The following is a 21,308-nucleotide window of genomic DNA, read 5'->3' as shown; positions in this document are numbered from 1 at the left end:
GCTTGCTTGTTTATTTTTAAACTGTATTACAAAAACAAATGTAAGTATATTAGAACTGGATTTTTATCTATTCCTTTTTGAAGTCCAAAGTGAGCGTCAAAGCCCAGACTTAAATCCAATTGAAAATCTGTGGCATGACCTGAAAATTGCTGTCCACCAACATTCTCCATCTAATTTAGGAGAGTTGTAATAAATTTGCATTGGGGAATGAAAGAAAATGCCAAAATCAAACTGTGCAAATCTCAGAGAGACACATGCAAGACAACAAAAAGCTGTAATTGCTGCAAAAGGACAATGAAGTTGACTCTGGGGCTGTGAATACGTCTCAATAAAGCGTTTAGATTCAATTTTTTTCAGTAATTCTGAGGACATCTAAATAATAGATTTAATTTGATTTATGTAGAGAGTCGCTTTAAAACAAGCTGAAAATCCCATTCTTATATACTTAATGTGCAACACAGCAAAAAGAGAAATAACTTGAGAGTGAATATGTTCTGTATGCACATATAACTGCTGCATAGAATTCTGGTCTTTAATGCTTGTATTTTCTGGTGAGATATGAGACACAGTTATGAGCACATCATGATTTCAAAATCCAAAATCCAAACTGTTTTAGATAAAGTAAACATCCTGGAAAATTACACCATGTATCAGTTATGAATTATGTAGTGATTATATGGCAAGCATAAGAAGAATAGCTAAAATTCTGTAATATTTTATTTATGTGCAGGTCACTGACAAATCAAGTGTAGACAAATATTTTTATGATTCTGTAATGAAATAATTGTGATTTATTATTTTATCAACTGTATTCAATAGTATTTACAAAGTCACATGATTTAGAAAATAAACAAGGATTGAAGATGAATATGCTTTAAACAAATACAGGAACATACATATTTAAATATTTTAATATCAAGAAAATATGTACAATACAACATGTGTAACTGGCTCTTGTTCGGATTGCTTTTACCCCAGCCTTTGCAGGATATTTAAGGCTAAATGGTAAGCTTGCATTGTTAACAACAGTATAACTTTATAATTTTACATTCTACTGTAAAGTTCACAGTGAAGTTTATTCGGCCAGATCTGTCTTCCCTGAGACACTTTATACTTTAAAAAAAAAAATTATTATTATTTATTTTATTATTTTTCACAAAATAGTCACCGTCATGTTTGACGTACAACTGTTGAAGAACTGAAAATACATTCCTGTACAATGGAGTATTCATACATTCAACTGATTCATACTGTCACAGTAGTATTAATGTCTACACATCAAATACTTTTACAATTCACCTTAAGCTCATGAAAGTTAGAACCTCAAAATCCCAAATTTTGAGCTGTTCTTCTGAGACTGGACTGGAGTAGAAATATACTGTGTGTCACTCGCTCCTTGCTCCTTACTCCTCACCTGGTCTGTGCAAGAGATAAAAAGGTTGAGGACAAATCACAAATCACATGTACATTTTTGATTATTTTGTAGACTTCGAACCCTTAAATCTCAATAATCTCAATGAATTGCCATGCTATTACACTATGTTTCATTTTGTATAGCAGAACAGCTCTGTAACTCAAACTCAAATGATACGTTTCTATAGTAACAACTAGGGATGCGCCGAATGTTCGGCAACCGAAATTATTCGGCCGAAAATAGCAAAAAAAAGCATTTTCGGTGTTCGGCCGAATAAGTGAAAAGGCCGAATAAATTTGACCGAACAATGACGTGTTTGATGACGCGACCAAATAGCCTAGCAACCAGAGTGAGACGCGCGAATGTCACAACCTCGATGAGGGGGCTCGCGCATGCACGAGCTACGTGTACGAGCTACGTGCTCTTCGGATGTTTACTGTGCATTTGTTTTGTTTCTGTCACGTCGCGAGACGTAAGGGAGTAGAGTATGGAAGCAGGTAAAGACGTATTTATTTAAGGGCAGGCAGACAAATCCTATATCTACTATAATACTCCGCGAGGTGTACAGGGACGCGAGCGGTATATATCCCCAATATAATTAGCTGTATAGAACCCAATAGAACCATTTTTTGCACTCTTGTCAATGCACTTTTTAATGCACTTTTTAGTTGTAGGCTACAGAGTGATACATTCTTTCAGCAGTCAGTTATAGGCCTAACATAGGCTATTCAAGGGGGGCTCAAAGATGACCACATCGAAATATTTTACTAATTTATTTATTTAAAGTTATATTGTGCCTTGTTGGTAGCCTATGCCTGCAGGAATGAACAAAAAAATGATCAGTGTTAAATAAATATTTTGAAATTGTAGTTTTTGTAATTGATTTTTTCTTTGAAAAGCAAGACAAAATAGTAAAAAGCACATTTTGACTATTCAATTTATGCAATGGTGAAAAAAATGGCAAAATACATTTAATTGCTGATCGATGTTTATTTAGCATTACTGGCGTCTCAGGTGTCACAACTTTCTAAAGATCGGACATTTTTCTGCCATGGGTGAGTCTTCAAGACCGACGGGGCCATTTAGTGCTTTATGGCAGTTGAAAAAAGTCTAGACAATAACAATAAGAAGAAAACCTGTAGCTATGTACCTTTGGTGGTTGACTGCTGCCTGGTTTGCTTTGGACTGCAGTGTGTGATCCAGGGACACCCATCTGTCCCAGCCGATTCCCGGCCGACTGTCCGTATATCATGTAAGAATCCAGTCCATTCGGTTTTGGTACAGGGGGCTGCAAAACAAATGATGATAATTTGCTAAGCTTTGGATGAACATGACGTGCTATCTTGGTGAGATGACTAAAAAACGAAATAGGCCTGAAAAGGTTTACAGTCATCCAGCTCATTTGAAAAGTCTAATAAGGTTATGACAGCTGAACTTGTGGTGTAGTCGTAGACATTTTACTTTGTGTCTAAAGTCTACTACAGCTAAACGACAGAGGAAAAACCTGCAAACATTTGCTAGCAGACGAACTGATACTACTGTTGCATCTTTTCTTCAGTGCTCAAGGCTTTCTTACCTTTGTTATACATGTAGCGTCCAGCCTCTGCTTTTCCTGGAGCAGTTGTTTATATCTGTTCAGTTGTGACTCCATCAGATTGTCGTGGCTTTCCTGGGCCTCCTGAAGACGTTTTAAGCACTTCTCGGCATCCTGAGCACGACTCTGGCTGCAGTTCTGATTGTCAGACGTTAGACGTTTGTTTTCAACTTCCAGTCGGCTGCTCCGTGCCTGAAGGGCTGAGACTTTATCGCCAACTGAGTTCAGGTAGTTCTGGAACTTGTCTTCTACTTGCCGGGAAAGGTTTGTGCAATTTGCATGGATCTTCTGCATTTGTTCTTGCTGCTTTGAACAAGTGAGGTGGAAGGTAAAGGTGTCAGGGAAGAGGTTGTCAATCTTGGCGAGGAAGGCAGTTGTGACATCCTGGATGCCTTGCAGCGACATCACAAAATCCTCTTTGCACTTCTTTTTGTAAAGTTGAAGCTCAGAAGTCAGGTCATCCTTCTCTTGTTTCAGTTTGATCATGGCCATCTCGTGCTTATTTTTATCTTTTATTGCATTGTCCAAATCGAACCTGAGGTTCTGCACCGTTTGACTGAAATTGGCCTGGAGAATTCCATACAGAGATTTCTGCTGGTCCAAGAGAATCTGTAAGGTTCTCACGTGTTCTGAAAAGTGAAGGGTTAGGATTTCAGATACTTTTAAGTTGAGCCCACAGTATATTCTTAATGCAGTGGAATTGTAATGAGCAGTCAAAACTTACCATTTGTAGAACTGCTTGATGGAAATGTGCCTGGACACCGAACTATAGGTTGTTTATTACAAATAGCCTGTGGTAAAAAAAAACAACAACTGATTTTAATGATCACGCAACTACACTTAATTCTATCTCATCCTTCTGCTTCTGCAATGGTAATAGAACATTCTCAAAATGTAAGAAACTTGCAGTATGTCAAGACATTTTTGCTGTAAGCCAAAATGAATGAAGACTTACTAGTGCTTGCAGACATTTTGTGTTATTAACTTTGGCAGCATCCAAATCTGCTGTAATTTTCACCACTTTTTTATCAGCTGCATCCTTCTCTGCCGTCTTTGTCTTAAGCATGGCAATGAGGTCGGCTTTCTCTTTCCTCAGGTTAGTGTTGTCCGACGAAAGCTTGCTGAAACTGAGCTCCAGCTCCTCCACCCTTTTCTCATCAGCACTCTTTGCTGGCTGTCCATACACCAAGAAGAGCACCAGGCTCACGATGATCAGAGACTGTATCAGTGAAGAGAAGAAGAAGATGATGCGTAAATAATACCCACAGCTTTTTCCCTTCGATCTGCGAATGTCCTGAGCCTTCAATGCCACCTTGGGCCGGGTGTAATTGTTGTTGTACATCTCTGCCAAAAAATGTTCGTCGGCCAAGATGAATCGTTGAAGTCTCCAAAACTATGAAGTTGAAGCCTTAATAAATGCTTCCCAATTACATTTGTGCCATGTAAACACTACCAGGTTTTGCATCGCTGCAGTGCTTATATACATGCTGCCGTCCACATCCTGCAAGGCAGCTCTTTCCTGACCCTCCTCTAAGTGGTTATCTCTACTTCACACTGTGCTGTGGAGATATGCAGAGCAGCGCACCTCATCAATTCCCCATGTCTATCACAGAATATGACTGTTAACTAGTTAGGCTACTCAATGTGGACATATTCACAACATTCAGTCAGGTTCATACTGTGGATATAAAAAGTCTACACAACCCTGTTAAAATGGCAGGTTTATGTTATGTAAAAAAAAATGAAACTAAGATAAACCATGTCAGAACTTTTTCCACCCTCAATGTGAAATGACAGCGTATAAAAAAATAAAGTGGAAAAACAACCAGAGATATTTAGGGAAAAATAGTAAAAAAAAGTTTCAATAACCTGGTTGCATAAGTGTGCACACTCCTTTAACATTGGGGATGTGGCTGTGTTCAGAATGAACCAATCACATTCAGTCTCATGTTCAAAAGTAATTATCATACAGCTGTCATCAATGAAATTATTCTGATTAACCCTAAATAAACAACAGCTGTTTCTGTAGGATTTTCTTCACATCTTCTTGGTTTCATGCGACTGCTGAAGCCCTGGACCGCAAAGAGCTTACAAAGCATGCATGGTATCTCACTGTCGAAAGGAGTCGATTAGGAGAGGGGAATAAAAGTTTAATGTCCAAAACTTTAAATGTACCATGGAACGCAGTTAAGGCCATCATTAACAAATAAAGAAAATGGAACACCACAGTGACATCACTAAGAACAGAACGTCCCTCCAAAATGTATAAAAGACAAAAAAAAAAAAAAAAACTTACCAGGGAGGCTGCCAAGAGACCTACGGCAACATTAAATGAGCTGTAGGAAGATCTGACAAGTACTGATCACTCTCTGCATGTGACAACACTCTCTCATATTCTTCACATGTCTTGGCTTTGGGGTAGGGTGGCTAGAGGGAAGCCCTTTCTCACAAAAAACATCCAAGCCCAAATAAACCACCCCAAACTATGTGGCAAAATGTGTTATGGCCTGATGAGATCAATTAAAAAAAGGTATAATAATTCCATAATTCCAAATATGTAGGTATGTTTGATGCAAAAAAAAAAAGCACATCACCAAAAGAACACCATACCCATGATGAAGCATAGTGGTGGCAGCATCATGCTTTATGGCTGCTTTTCTTCAGTCAGGACTGGGGTTTTTATCAAGGTAGAGGGAATCTTGAATAGCTACAAATACCAGTTGATTTTACTGCAAAACCTTCAGGTGTCTGCTAGTAAGCTGAAGATGAAAAAGAATTTCACCTTTCAGCGTGACTGTGACCGAAAGCATACATCCAAATCAACAAAGGAATAGCTTAACCAAAAGTAGATCAATGTTTTAGAATGATCTATCCAGACCCAGACCTGAATCCAACTAAAAATCTGTGTGGTGACCTGAAGCAGGCGGTGCACAGGAGATACCCTTACAATTTGATGGATCTGGAATGTTTTTGTAAGAAACAGTGGGAAAATATTGCCAAGTCAAGATGTGCCACACTGATAGACTCTTACCCAAAAAGACTGAATGGTGTAATAAAATCAATTGGTGTGTCAATATAGTATTAGTTTAGGGGTGTGCACACTTATGCAACCAGGTTACTGTAAGTTTTTTTTTTCTTTTTTCCCCTAAAATGTTTGAATGTTTTCACTTAATTTTTTGATGAACTTTGTGGTGTAAGCATTCTGTCTTCCGATGACAGCACACCCCATCGTGTTTTATTCCTTAAAACGGGTATATCACAAAGATGTTGGTATATTCTTGTTGTAATTTAGAATTTTCTATATTTGTGCATAAATATGAAATAAACCATCATCAGATTTTCACACAAGTCCTAAAAGTAGAGAAAGAGAACCCAATTAAACAAATGAGACAAAATATTATACCCGGTCATTTATTTATTGAGGAAAAGTATCCAATATTACATATCTATGAGTGGCAAAAGTATGTGAACCTCTAGGATTAGCAGTTTAATTTGAAGGTGAAATTAGAGTCAGGTGTTTTCAATCAATGCAATGACAATCAGGTGTGAGTGAGTGCCCAGATTTATTTAAAGAACAGGAATCTATCAAAGTCTGATCTTCACAACACATGTTTGTGGAAGTGTATCATGGCAGGAACAGATTTCTGAAGACCTCAGAAAAAGAGGTGTTGATGCTCATCAGGAAGGAAACGGTTACATAACCATCTCTAAAGAGTTTGACTCCACCAATCCACATTCAGACAGATTGTGTACGAATGGAGGAAATCCAAGATCATTATTACCCTCACTAGGAATGGTCGACCAACTCCAAGATCACGCCAAGAGCAAGACGTGTAATAGTCCACAAGGTCACAATGTAACCCAGGGTAACTTCTAAGCAACTCTCACATTGGCTAATTCAATTCAATTCAATTCAATTTTATTTGTATAGCGCTTTTTACAATAGACATTGTCTCAAAGCAGCTTTACAGAAATATCAACACGGTATACAGATATTAAAGGTGTGAATTTATCCCAACTGAGCAAGCCACTGAGTGGTGACGGTGGCAAGGAAAAACTCCCTAAGATGTTTTAAGAGGAAGAAACCTTGAGAGGAACCCGACTCAGAAGGGAACCCATCCACATCTAGGTAACAACAGTTAGTGTGAAAAAGTTCATTATGGATTTATATGAAGTCTGTATGGCCTTAGGAGCAGCCGTAGTCCCAGCTAATGTCAATGGTCATGAGTCCACCATCAGGAGAACGCTGAACAACAATGTTGTGCATGGCAGGGTTACAAGGAGAAAACCACTGCTCTCCAAAAAGAACATTGCTGCCCATCTGCAGTTTGCTAAAGATCACATGGACAAGCCAGAAGACTATTAGGAAAATGTTTGGTGGACAGATGAGACCAAAATAGAATTTTTGGTTTAAATGAGAAAGGAAAACACTGCATTCCAGCATAAGAACCTTATCTCATCTGTGAAACATGGTGGTGGTAACATCATAGTTTGGGCCTGTTTTGGAGGACATCTGTCCATGATCTGAATCTCAAGAGAAAGTTGGTCCTACAGCAAGACATATATTATACTTTATCTTAACTTTTGTCTTATTTGTGTAATTGGGTTCTCTTGATCTACTTTTAGGACTTGTGTGATGTTTTACATCATATTTATACAGATATATAGAAAATTCTACAATTTTCACAAACTTTTCAAGCACCACTGTATTGAGTGATTGGGTCACTGAAAACAAGAATGGAAATGCTGTTTCCCAGGATGATCAAAGCAGACAATGAAAAACAGGATTTGTTATAAGTTATATTCTCATAGTGCCAGATCAGTATTGTAAAGAGCAATATTCTAATAATGACATACATTCTCAGTTATGGAGTGTTGGTGTTCTTAGTTACTTTTGGTGTTTATCCCTGGTTCATGGCCAACCTACCAGGAAGGGGATTCCTCCTTGAATTGCCCCGCCCAAGTTTTTTCAGTTTATTTCTTCAGTTCAGCAAAGTTTTTCCTGTTTATTCATTGATTGTTGAGAGTGAAGCTTGTTATTTTGCACTTTTAGCTAGGCCTGGCTTGTATGAAAATGAAGCAAGATAACAATCTCGACAGCACTAATATTGATGTGATTCTGTACATGTTCAACAAGTACATTTTTCTTTTTCTGTCAGCAAACGTCGCGATCCATCCCGACCATCTCTAACAAAAAGCTTCTTGCGTTATTTTCTGTTTCAAACTGTAAATCAGCATCTGCAATCAAACCTTCACCTTCATCTTATGCACGCGTATGCTGTAGCTTTTAAACCTCACATCAAGATTCAAGTGCTAGCTAAAAGAAACTCTACGAATTTTACCTAAAAGAAAGAAAAACAAACAAACAGGTGTGTGTTTTTTTGAGTTTGTGTATATGTGGTCACTGTGTTTACTCATTCTTCCGATTTATTTCCATCTCCTGACCTTTTCCTCCCAAAGTGTAAACTTTGACCAGTCGTCATTATGTCGCACAGGAAAAGTAAACGACAGCATCCAAGCCTCACTCTATCTCTTCCTTGATCAAAAGCCACACATAAACACGAGCGTTCAAAATAAGCCATCGAAAATTCAGCTTCCCGTGCTGCTGCTGCAACTGTCGGTGGGACAAGAAGGACAACAATAGTGACCTGTCAGCTCTTTTTTTTTTTTTTTGATGGAACGAATAACAAATATTCCCAGCCATGCAGGAGGTGGTAGTAAGCACGTTTGATCCTCTGCATTCTTGTTTGCAGCGATGACGTTCAGAGCCCAATATCCTGTCCAGGACGGGTGTGAAAAGGGAAAATAACGAAAGCCAGGGGTTTTCCTGCAGTCTATTGTCTTCACTCCAATGTGTCCTCAGAGGAAAGCATAATTTATGGGGAACCTTTTTAAAAAGGGCAGAATGTAATAAAGGTCCCGAACAGATAGCATATCAATTTTAAGACATAAACAGGATGATTGACCTAAGAACGATTTATGTTCATTGAAGTTGTTCATTTCTGGTATTAGTTTGGCTTTGAAGGTCTGCATGAACTCTTTTCAAATTGGAGCAAAAAAATTTTCTATGGCTTTAGGATTACTTTTTAAAATTTTTTTTTTTTAAACATCAGGTTGGCTTATGCACCATTAATTTTTTTTATAATAGTTAATTAATCTAATGTATACTGAGTGATGGTAACATTAATGCAACTTAAGGTACATTCTCTTTTGTTTTAAATTCAAGAGACATTTTATTTTTGCATTGAGAAGGTAATGCGTAATTGACACGTTTTAAATTTCACAAAACGAACATCGCTTTTGCTAAAAAAATAACAAGGTACATTAATAGGTACAACAGCTGGGTTAGATGGCATTGTTGGCTTGTTGACATTGTTTCAGTATAACAACACAAACACACCATTGTGTACTAAGCGTTGGTGGGAAGAGGTCACGTTAGATTACAGTAGGGCAAATGCGCAGCTCCCTTTCTGGGAACGTGTGCAAAAGCCGGGACTTGAATTTGGGCTGGTGAACCGTGTTTCTGAGAAACGAGGAGGTTCCACATGTTTGAGGTTCCTAATTATCGGTTTAAAGAAAGGAAATTATAGCAGAGATTAATGCAAGCATTAAAACTCTTCCGACAATTATTTAGTGAACTGTGTACGTGTCAAGCTTAAATGGCAGGATGCAACTTCAAAGCTGAGTTGGCGTTTACATACAAGCAAACTCAGAAAGTTCAAAACAGTTTGTTCAGAACAAATGCAGCAAACAATTACGTGAAAGACAATTCGATTACTGACAGACATGGACTCCTTGTGTGTGTTGGATGTTGAATGGGAATAAATATGTACAACAGAAATGAACTAGAAGTATCGTTATGACGTCTTTGATTCAAGAGCAATAAGGCTGAAGGATAATTGTTGAAATAAAGTTGCTCGTATCTATATATTTTGTGTTGTGTAAATCAAAACAAATAATGCACGATAGAATATTTCCGTTCAGATGCAGGGAAATAAAGCTATGTTTAACATTGTTGTAGGCTGTGATTTTCAAGAGCCATTCAACAGGGTTAGGGTTAGAATGAGGAGAAATATGATCTCAGTGACTGATTGTGATGTGGATGTTGAGCTGGTTTGAGTATTTCAGAAACTGCAGATCTTCTGGGATTTTTTCCCACATCAATCTCTAGAGTTTACAAAGAATTGTGAGATAGATTGAAAAACAAAAACACAACCATCCAGAAGTTTCAGCTGTAGGCAGAAACACGTTGTTGATGTGAGAGGTTAGAGGAGGATGGCCAGACTGGTTTGAGCTGACAGGAAGTCTATAGTAACTCAAATACGCACTCTTTATAACCGTGCTGAGCAGAAAAGCATCTCAGAATGCACAACTCATCAAACCTTGAGGTGGACGGGCTACAACAGCAGAACATATCAGGTTCCACTCCTGTCAGCCAAGAACATGAATCTGAGGCTACAGTAGGCACACACTGAAGACTGGGGAAAAAAATGTCACATGGCCTTTTTCCATTCTTCACCTATACTCTGCGAATGGCATTTTTGTTTGTGCGATGCTGGTACAGGTACTCTACGCATATGTTACGTTTATAAGTTACACACCCAAATGTTGAAAAGGTTAACGATAATCCTTACACATTGTTGTTAGCAATATTCCTACTGTACTTTCGCAATTTTTATTAAAAATACATATACGGGTCAGTGTAGTCGTCATGTGATAAATGAAAATCCCTGCAATGTTACTAATGAATAGTAACATTGTGAGTTAAGATTTATACCAGATTGACGTCTCTTCATATGGGGCGGCTGTGGCTCAGGTGGTAGAGCGGGTTGTCCACTAATCGCAGGGTTGGCGGTTCGATTCCCGGCCCACGTGACTCCACATGCCGAAGTGTCCTTGGGCAAGACAACAACCCCAAGTTGCTCCCGATGGCAAGCTCTGCTACCATTGTTGTGTGTGTGTGTGTGTGTGTGAATAGGTGAATGAGACACAGTGTAACATGCTTTGGATAAAAGCGCTATTTAAGTGCAGACCATTTACCAAAACTAAAATTTATAGAAGTATTCAGTATGAGAAGGCAGATCTTGACTTAGAGCTATGGTGGTGTGTTAGTCATGTTTCACAGAAATACATTAAACAAACTAATTTCAATGCACCATGTTCTTGACTTTTATCATTTATTTAACCACATCCTTACTCGACAATCGTCTTTCCACATTCACCAATCTTTCCTGAAGGGTTTATGCTGAATGGATCCAGTGAATAAAAGGCAATCTCCCTCCCCCTGAACATCTCAAATCTAAAGAAAATCCACAAACAGTCCACATGTGAAGACATTTTGCTCTCTTCTTCTTTCCCCCAGCACAGAAAGTGTCCATCATTAATAGACAATCTTAAGGGAAGACGCTTCATCAGTGATGCTAGTCCTTCATTAATCCTGTTCATGGAGATCTACTGCATCTTCTTACAGAACTCAAGACGCTCCAACCCAAATCCAACACTGCTCATCTGGTATATCATGGACACTGATTATCCAGACGAAGCAGTGTTACAGCAGTATTGGAACTAAGTTCTACAGTGTGATTTCCAGGAGCAGGGTTAGTGAGCAGTGATCTACACCGTGGCCTCGATCTCTGGTGGCTCGTCGCCCTCTAGCAGGCTGTAGGAGGCATGGCTCTGGAAGGGCCTCTGCAGCGGGTGACACAGCAGCTTAGCCATGCAGTTATGCAGCTCGATGGCCGGGCCACACAGCGACACCTCGAAACGGTAGCACATCCCCTTAGAGTCCAACTTCGAGAAGGATTCATACGTGTCCTGCAGAGAGGAGAGATGGATTTACGAAAACTCTTACAGGATGCACTGAAATAGTTCAACACAACGAATGCTTCAAGTGGTTTCCCCAAATTCAACTGAAAATGCAACTTATAATGATTTCTCTGATTGGAGAAATCTTGATTTCTCAAAGTTGCTGACATTGGAGACTCCTTCCAAGAATACTACAAAAACAATTGTAAAATAAACATCATATTTTCATCTTTTCCATTAAAAAAAACCAAAAAAACAATAGTGGATACAAACTTTTGTGCTTAACTGTAACAAGATTGGGTATTGTATTATAACGGTCACTATTTTAAGATAAGCCTTTAGAACAGAGGGACAGTGAAAATAAAATTACCCTCCAGCTGTTATCATCCATTTGCTCGTCAGCGCCATTATGAAGGTAAATGACGTCAAAGAAGAAGTACGGAGAGCGTAGCATTTTCTGTAACACAACATTTCAAGATTTCATTTGAAAAGCAAATTACTGGAGCAAAAAGCATACCATGTCAGTACTGAAGGCTTTAAAAATGACAAGTTTGGCATAAGACATGTGTTGACTTACACTGACAGCATCTGATGGGTTAAACTGCAGCTGGCCTGCGTGCCGACTGTAAATGAGGAGAGTACGAACCACAAAGGGTGGTGGGATCGTCTGAACATTGTCCATCATTGGAAGATCAATCTTCTGGAGACTATAAAAAAAAAAAAAAAAAAAGTAGAGGTTTTATATCATGTAATTATACTGTTAATGTAATATTATTGTACATATACTGTACCTTCTCAGAGACAGGAATTAATGGATGCAGGTCTGTCAGTACTTAACAGTACACCACGTAACATAAGGAGTAGACTTGTGAAGTTCTAAATGATTACACTTTTTGAGCCTCAAAAAGTCATATACATATAGGCAGGCCTCAACGTACTGGTAAATGGTCTGCACTTATATAGTGCTTTTTTAACCATGGCCTTTCCAAAGCGCTTTACACTGTGTCTCATTCACCCATTCACACGCACACACTCACACACCAATGGTAGCAGAGCTGCCATGCAAAGCGCTAACTTGCCATCGGGAACAACTTGGCGTTCAGTGTCTTGCCCAAGGACACTTTGCCATGTGGAGTCGTGTGGGCCGGGAATCAAACCGCTAACCCTACGATTAGTGGACAACCCGCTCTACCACGTGAGCCACAGCCGCCCATACTGGTTACACTATGGTGAATTTGTTGCACTATTTGTTCAACTGGGGGGGGGGGGATGTCACTGTTTTTTCGTTTGTGCATTCTCAATTCTTTCTGTACTTTTCCACACTTCTCATATGTAGCATTCCTGGAATACTCGCCAACATATTTCTGGCTCAAAAATAAACAATGGTCATTCAAATCAATTAGACCCTTATTGTGTGTACATGTAGTTTCTATAGTATAAACCATGTACAGGAAACTACAGTTGCGGCCAAACGTTTACATACACCTAGGCTAAAGTTCACACAGTCCATGTTGCCATACCAATCAGTTCCTGTGTTAAGTCAGTCCTTTTACTTTGTTGTCTTTAAGCCATTTTGTTATAACTTTGCAGGCATGCTTAGGATCACTGTCCTGCTGGAAGGCCCAGCTGCAAACCAAGTTCTAACTTTCTGGCTTATGTCTTGAGGTTTTTCTTGAGTATTTCTAGATAATCCCCCTGCCTCATGATGCAATTCAGTCCCTTTTCCAGCAAAACTCCCTCACGACACAATGCTGCCACCCCCATGCTTCACAGTTGGAATGGTGTTCTTTGGATTAAAATCCTCAGCCTTTTTCCACCATACACACCACAGATCATTATGACCAAACAAACAGTTACATTTTTATATCACCTGACCGGAGAACACTCCTCCAAAGGCTTGTAATCGCTTTTTTGTACTGGTCTTGGAGTAGGGGCTTCTTCTTGTGTGTTAGTCTTTCAGGCCATGGTGATGTACATACTTTGCTACTGGTGATACTTTGGCCAACTCCTTTACCAGTTCCTTTGTTGTGGACCAAAGATTGTTCATCCATGGGAGTTCATTTGTGCTTCTTTCCTACAGTGTCTGTGTGGTCCCAAAAATGTTATATTTGCATACAATTGTTTGTGCAGATGCTTGTGGATACTTCAGTTGCTGGGAAATTGGTCCTAAGGAGGAACCAGACTTGTGGAGGTCTTTTCTTCTAAGACCTTGGCTGAGTTGCTTGGATTTTGCAATGGTATCAAGGGCAAAAAGCTAATGTTTCTAAAGCTAGGCCCTTAAATACAGCCACAGGTGCACTCCCATTAACTCCTAAATATGACAACTGGCCAATCAGAAGCTTTTACAAGTCATTCTTTAAACAGTCTGGAAGATTCCAGAAATGGATGTAGACGGTCAACTTGTGTGTATGTAACCTTTCAACCCACTGGAATTCTGATACAGTGAATTAAAGCTGGAATAAATCTCTAATCGATTGTTTTGAATTGACCGCTGATGTGAACAAAGTAGATCGCTAATCGACTTACCAATAGAAATGAAGGTTAATATGAAATGTGTTTAGTTATAAAAAACTGAGATTAAATATCTTTGGCCTAGGTGTTTGTAAATGTTTGGCTTCAACTGGATCACAAGATTGCAACAACACACTTACATTACATTGAGAAGATCCTCCAGGTCTAGATTAATATGTTAAGAAAGAATCTTTTTTTTTTTTTTTTTACAGCAATCATGCAATACCATCTTGTAACATGGCAGTTAACCCAATAATTGATTATTATGGATGTGAAAAGGATACTGAAAGATTCGCAGATGTTTGTTTCAAGATCATACAAACAGCTACACAGCTCCCGTGGGTCAGAGGTGAAGCCTGATAACTAGGTACAAGAAAGAAGTCAAGAACAACGAGTTTTAATTCCCTGATTAGGATTTACAACAATTGACACTTTTTTGTTGGACTGGATCAACACAAACTTTTAAACACAATAAGCACACATTCTAATATGCATATGGGTACATTTATACCACAGCACTGTTGAATTCTCGATGCTGATTGGTCAGAAGGTGGTGATCAATTGGTTTTTTTAACAGCTAGCACATAGTTACAGAAAATAGTTCTGAAACGGCTATTTATGGTCCAACTGCTTGTGGACATAATTGGATATGTGGATGTGTTGTTCTTAAATAAATACATTTTTAAATAAACAACTTTTTGCGTTGGCAAATTGCTGTGGTATAAGATAAGTAAAATGCTTTGGGATGTGCTGTTATTGGAAATTAAGAAACAAAATGTTCATGTGTGTGTCAAGAACCTGCCAATAACCAGTCCTGTCTAATCCAGTTTAATCTATAGATCAGAGGTTGACCGTTAGAGGATTCTTCCGATAACTAAGTTCCTGCCGATAACCGAGTTAATCAACCGAACATAACATTCAAAGTAAATTATTGCTGAACTTTATTACAAAAATAATGAAATAAATATTAATATATACTAAAGTAAATAAAAAGATATACATCCAAACAGAACCAAAAAGTAACACTTCAAATAACAAATAAAAACAGATACATCCAAAATGAATAATAATAAATAAATTAAAAACACTTCAAATAACACAACAAAATTTGTCAGTCGGTACGTTTACATGGACAACAATAATCCAATATTAAGACGATACTCTGATTAAGACACTATCATGTGAACAGTGATTATTGATGACCTTAATCCGATTAAAGTCATACTCGAAGTAAACACAAATCGAATTAAGACATGTGGAGTATTCCTGTTTTAGTCGCATTACAGACATGTACACACCTTAATCACACTATTAACGTCGTGTGGGAGTTTTCACCGAATTGTGCGACAGGACACGATCACACAGGGCAGTGCTCAACCGTTTGAGGACAAACAAGAGAGCACAGCTGCGTCCCAAACCACGTACTTACTTACTAAATACATGTATTTCTGCTAATATATAGTAGGTAAGTACGCAGTTTGGGACGCAGCCCGTGGCTTTAAGCAGTCGTCTATTTGCACGTACAACATGGCAAATAATTAACTGCACTTGAAGCTTTCGTAAAATTAAAACTGAAACACCCAAAACTGTATACGGTCCCATAACGAAGACGAACTGTACGTGAAATTCCGAGGGAATGTCGGACGGCGTGGTGTGGGGACGTAATGACGTGTGCCGTTAATCGATCTGTGTTCTATAACATGTAACACGGGAACATGAAAGGAATATTCTAAAAGCTACTCATGTAAACACCTTAATCACAATATTGTCTTATTCAGAATAAGGTCAATAATTAGATTACAGCTGTCCACGTAAACGTAGTGAGAGTGAGTTTTTATTTTACTTCTCGAGGTCGCTCTCGTACTGTATAATGACAGCGGACTCTTTCTTCATAACTGGGATAAACTCGGTCTGGATTTTTGCTGGAAACTATCGGTCAACCTCTACTATAGATTGGTCTACTATACTTGATGGTGACCACTATGACCACTATGCATTTCATACACAACTCTTTAATAACTTTTAAAGATGTGATGCTGTTAACAGTTTTTAAATCTCACTCCAGAAAGCCCACTGTGTCACACTGTTTGAACACAAACATCTGGACACTCGATCAGAGTCAAGATTCTGACGCTTGTGGTCGGCTGATGATAGTATTTTATTTACTATCGTAGGTTACGATTAGTTACTTGTTTATGACTCACCCACAAGGCATCGTCATTGACCACCACCAAGGCGAACTCGTGCCTCTTGTCTATTTTGTGCTTTGTTCTCACAAACATTTCAATCATCTTCTGGGAGATATTGAGAGCGTTCGTCTTGGATCTGAAACGGAGAACTCATTTCAAACATGAAGATTTCTATGAGATCGTAAATCTGGTCGAAGGTAAAGTGGATTGAAGAATATTACCCGTTGAAGGACTCCAGCTTCTGTAGGGACATCTCCTCTGACAAATCCAAACAGATGATCTATTTTGGAGACATAATACACACCATCACCGCAATGACTTAACAAGTAAGCAAAATTTAGGTCTTCGTTTATCTAAATGTCTCGACTCACCACTTTTTCAGGGCAGTTGACTCTTGGTACTCGCAGCTGGAGTTCTGAAGCTGGAGGAATCTGTGATGCCAATGAGGGCTGACTTGGTTTGGGCCTTTCTTTGGCAGCAGCCATTGAAGCAGGCACTGAATTGGACATGACGCTTGCTGCGGTAGTGGCAGCAGCAGCGATGGGGGCAGAAATAGTAGTCGTGATGGTGGACGTGGAACCTGGAGGACTGTCAGTGCTGGCCGCTTCTCCTTCTCCCTCCACTCGACTTCCCACAGTAGGTTGTGAGGGCGGAGGACTGTTCAGACCACCATTACTGCTCCGTCTGTCCTCCGCTCCCTCTGGATTGGAGCGTGTCCTCGGTCGCAGTTCGGCCATTCGCTCCTCTCCATCTGCTGGGCTTGGATCTGTGCTCTCCATCACGCCTGCTCACTAGTCGGCACCAAGAATCAGCAAATGTCGCTAATTTCACTTTGAAAATACCATCACAACAATTTACACTGTATTCGGGAGAATGTTTCTTTCGAAGGTTAACCTTATCTTAAAATCTATCTCCAGATTATATTGAAAATCTACTGTTATATCTTTCTTGTTTGTTTACTGCTCACTGTATGTTACACCTAAACACTTCGACTTTGGTTCATTGCGACTGATTCTGCCAGTAAGCAGTTCCCACCTGCACAGCTGGGAATATTATTACACCCTCATGTACTCTTTTTAAACCTGAACTGGTATAAATGTGCATTGTCCTGTGGTTTTCCCCCAGGATGATCAGTTCTGGTGGCACGGTGGCGCAGTGGTCAGCAGTGGTCAACTCCGGAGCTGGGGGTTCGAGTCCCGTCTCTGCCCTGTGTGTACAGAGTGTGCGTGTTCTCCCCGTGCTTCGAGGGTTTCCTCCGAGTACTCCGGTTTCCTCTGTGCCAGGTCTGCTTGCAAAAAGGACTGGATTTTAAAGGGATTTCCCTGATTAACCGCAATTCTTGCGTTAACTGTTCCAGCGAATAAAGATTTTGCCAGAAAACTTGTACATATAGACAGAACCATAATCATGAACAACAGTCGATGGGCATTTGTTACAAAGGGTGATGCTTTTCTGAAATGTGATAAAGTAAGCTATGAACCACTCGAGGGCGTGCTCTACACTGATGATATCACAGATAATGTGCTTATGGCAACTCTTTACCCCTGATTAAAATCACTGTAGATCACCTGCTCGAGTGATTTATTGCTTTATTTGACGTCACCAAATAATCAATTTACCACAACTCACAAACAGCATACTTGTTGTTGTCTGTTATTCAGAATGTTCCTCTTTTTTTGTTGTTGTTGTACATGACAAGTACTCTTCATGTAGTAACAATAAACGTCTAATAGATTACTTTAACTGCCATTCTTCAGGTCAATATCTCAACCAGAGCGGTATTCCCTTTATCCGCTCACTACATAGGATTAAAAAGCGTCAGTTTCTGACTCACATGTAGTTCACTACATATAGAATATAGAGCCGTTTGACATACAGCCTTGCTAACTGCGACATAAATATCTATTCTCTAGCGTGTAGGACTCAATTGACAAGCTTTTTAACCGGCCGCAACAGTGTCAGAAAATGCTAGCTAATGTGCAATAAGAACAGTTGACTTAGCAGAAACGTAATCCGAAGGAAATCGTTGATATAGCTTACCAAAATCTATCAAAAGGTAGCAACAAATACGTGAAATAAATTTCCTCAACACTTCCTCATGCAGCTCTACTTCGTTGACAGACGAAGACGACCGTTAAGAGCGCCACCGCCACCTAGTGCCAAAATTCTCGCGTTACATCAAAGCAGCATTTCTTTCTTTCCTTTTTTTCTTCTCTTTTTTCTTTACTTTTTTTTCTTTTCTATTTAAGTGATCTCATCAAGTACAAGAAGTATAAAGAAGTGAACATATCATCATGCTAGGGAGAGTATATATACTCAGCAAAAAAAAGAAAAAAAAGAAAAAGAAACGTCCTCTCACATTCGACTGCTTGAATTTCCAACAGATTTCTTAACGTGTGTAAATGTTTGTATTAACATAAAAAGATTCAACAACTGAACAAGTTTCACAGACATTTGAGGAACAGAAATGGAATAATGAGTCCCTGAACAAAGGGGAGGGGTCAATATTAAAAGTAACAGTCAGTATCTGGTGTCCTCCAGCTGCTTTAAGTACTACAGTGCATCTCATCCTCATTGACTGCACCAGATTTGTCAGTTCTTGCTGTGAGATGTTCTTCCACTCTTCCACCGAGGCATTTACAACTTCTCCATCATGTCTGGGGGGACACACGGTTACATGTAATTTTCCACTGCAAGGACGGTCAGCTGTCCTTCCTGTCTCCCTGTAGCACCGTCTTAGGCGTCTTACATTACAGACATTGCAGTTTATTGCTCTGAACACATCTGCAGTCCTCATGCCTCCCTGCAGCAGGTCTGTGTCATGTTCACGCAGGTGAGCAGGAACAACATCTTTCTTCTGGTGTTTTTCAGAGTCAGTAGAAAGGTCTCTTTGGTGTCCTTAAGTTATTGTAACTGTGACATTAATTGCCTAACGCCTGTACACTGTTCGTGTCTTAAGGACTGTTCCACAGGTGCATGTGCAATAATTATTTATGGTTCAATAAACAAGCATGAAAAACATTGTTTAAACCCTTTCCAATAAAGATTTTTAAAGTTTATTTGGATTTGACAAAATTGTCTTTGAAATACAATCTCCTGAAAAAGGGACCTTTCTTTTTTTGGTGAGTATATTTCATACAAAAACGTTACAGCTTTACAGCTTTAATTACAGCTCTTCTATTGTCTCATCTACCTCTTAGAAGAAATAAAGCATAGTACCTTACCTAAGAATTTACACTTATGGACATGATATTTAGTTGTTATTACTATAAGATTTGCCATATATGCTTGTGTGTACATATCATTATGAAATTTTAGCAGACCAAACTACAAACTATGTTTCTATAATAAACTAAAATGCTCATCAATATTTTCAATGAGAAAAGGTTTTGGAAGAAAAGTTTTACCTAAAAAAAATATGTTGCTGTTTAGATGGAATTTTATATAAAAAACTAAATCATTATTTTCTTTTAGAACTACACTGTATATGGGTATATTCTACAAAAAAGTTTGAACGTTTTTTCCCCCATGAATCACCATCAACAAATCAATTCACAACAGTGTCACATTTTTTAATTTATAAATGTCTTTTTGGGAAAGAGCCCTTATTGACAATTTATTGTTATGAGAATGATCTGAGAAGCAAATCTGAAACACAGCAAAATGTACCAACAATGACTGTTGGTCATAAATGCCATACAGATTCCAGAAGGCACTGCACCAAAGACTGTTGTATAATCTTTCGGCGCTACAGGGATATTATACTGAGTCATAAATTGTTCAGAAGTCAAAAGCTATCCACTCTACTGTCGATGTGGCATGACTCACCTTTTTATTTATCAAAACCAAGACTGATACTGAAGCCTTAAGTATAATCTGATATCGATATTAAGCTGATATCTTTTTCTTTAAAAACTACTAAGCTTTAAAATGATTTTTAAACCAAATTACTTAAAAAACTACAGGAAAATACATATACACAATTTCTGATCAATCCTGGGTATCAGATTGGTGGCATCTCTAATTGGTTCTTATTAAATAATTGATCCATTAATATAATATTAATATAAAACCAATATTCCAGAAACATAGACTTATGACCATTGCCTGACCCTAACCCTAACTCTTTTTCCATATGAAATACCTATGAGGTGAAAAAGTTTGCTTGTATTTATATCACTTGTATTTCATGACATGAAGGCCTGATGATGAAATGCTGACAGTTTGACAGTGTTTTTTTCAATCAACATAAGAAAATTTTTTTAAAATAACACCAATGAAATATGGCAAAAGATGGAAGACATTACAAATGAGGTTAGGGTTTCTAAAACAAAGCCAATTCCTCTTAAAGGTGTTATTCAGTGTAGAGTTCATTATTTTCATAAGAATTCATTCATTCATTGTTTTTCTAATGTGGTGATGTAGTGAAGTTTTCCTCCCACATAAAACTGAACAGCATTCGGTCAGTCTTTTTCCTTGACCTTTTTCTTCACTTGAAAAGATGTAGAGTCAACACTACATATGTAAACTGAGAGATTCCTTCCAAAACCCATTACTCAAGTAGCTCCTGGATGTAGCTTATATGTAAGCAGTGACTGTCCCTTTTAAACATTAAACATACCACAGATTTACAAAGCTAAATCTGAAAATGTTTCTTCAAAATAAAGGAAGAGGAATCTTCATTTTCTAGAATGCTACAATAACTCATATACCTTTTGTATACCTTTTCCCCCCCAGTAGCCTAAGGACAGTGCCGTAATCCTTCAATTCATCCTGGACCATACTGTAAAAAGAA

General features: G+C 38.6%; 2 protein-coding genes across 5 annotated transcripts; both read right to left on the bottom strand.

Moving 5' to 3' along the window:
* Nucleotides 1-776: 776 nt before the first annotated feature.
* Nucleotides 777-4,535, bottom strand: plvapb (plasmalemma vesicle associated protein b). Its single transcript, XM_053634493.1, has 5 exons — nucleotides 3,964-4,535; nucleotides 3,733-3,799; nucleotides 2,991-3,637; nucleotides 2,565-2,702; nucleotides 777-1,419 (listed from the first exon to the last, which is right to left on the bottom strand). Exons 1-5 carry the CDS (start codon nucleotides 4,348-4,350, stop codon nucleotides 1,411-1,413), a joined length of 1,248 nt encoding a protein of 415 aa, XP_053490468.1. The 5' UTR covers nucleotides 4,351-4,535; the 3' UTR covers nucleotides 777-1,410.
* Nucleotides 4,536-10,502: 5,967 nt separating this feature from the next.
* Nucleotides 10,503-18,677, bottom strand: babam1 (BRISC and BRCA1 A complex member 1). Of its 4 annotated transcripts, none has more exons than XM_053634496.1 (9): nucleotides 18,554-18,677; nucleotides 16,885-17,343; nucleotides 16,735-16,793; nucleotides 16,529-16,649; nucleotides 14,609-14,687; nucleotides 14,465-14,489; nucleotides 12,391-12,520; nucleotides 12,184-12,270; nucleotides 10,503-11,822 (listed from the first exon to the last, which is right to left on the bottom strand). In XM_053634496.1, exons 2-9 carry the CDS (start codon nucleotides 17,290-17,292, stop codon nucleotides 11,622-11,624), a joined length of 1,110 nt encoding a protein of 369 aa, XP_053490471.1. In that variant the 5' UTR covers nucleotides 17,293-17,343; nucleotides 18,554-18,677; the 3' UTR covers nucleotides 10,503-11,621. The 4 variants fall into 4 exon arrangements, with proteins under 4 accessions (XP_053490471.1, XP_053490472.1, XP_053490470.1 ...); XM_053634497.1 differs by lacking the exon at nucleotides 18,554-18,677 and adding an exon at nucleotides 17,549-18,546 and having other exon boundaries at nucleotides 16,885-17,304; XM_053634494.1 differs by having other exon boundaries at nucleotides 10,504-11,822; nucleotides 16,885-17,304; nucleotides 18,554-18,675.
* Between the last annotated feature and the right edge of the window lie 2,631 nt (nucleotides 18,678-21,308).

Source organism: Ictalurus furcatus, chromosome 10 (genome assembly GCF_023375685.1).
Source record: "Ictalurus furcatus strain D&B chromosome 10, Billie_1.0, whole genome shotgun sequence".
Lineage (NCBI taxonomy): Eukaryota > Metazoa > Chordata > Actinopteri > Siluriformes > Ictaluridae > Ictalurus > Ictalurus furcatus.
The sequence above is the reverse complement of the archived record's forward strand: the minus strand, read 5'-3'. Positions and strand labels throughout refer to the sequence as shown.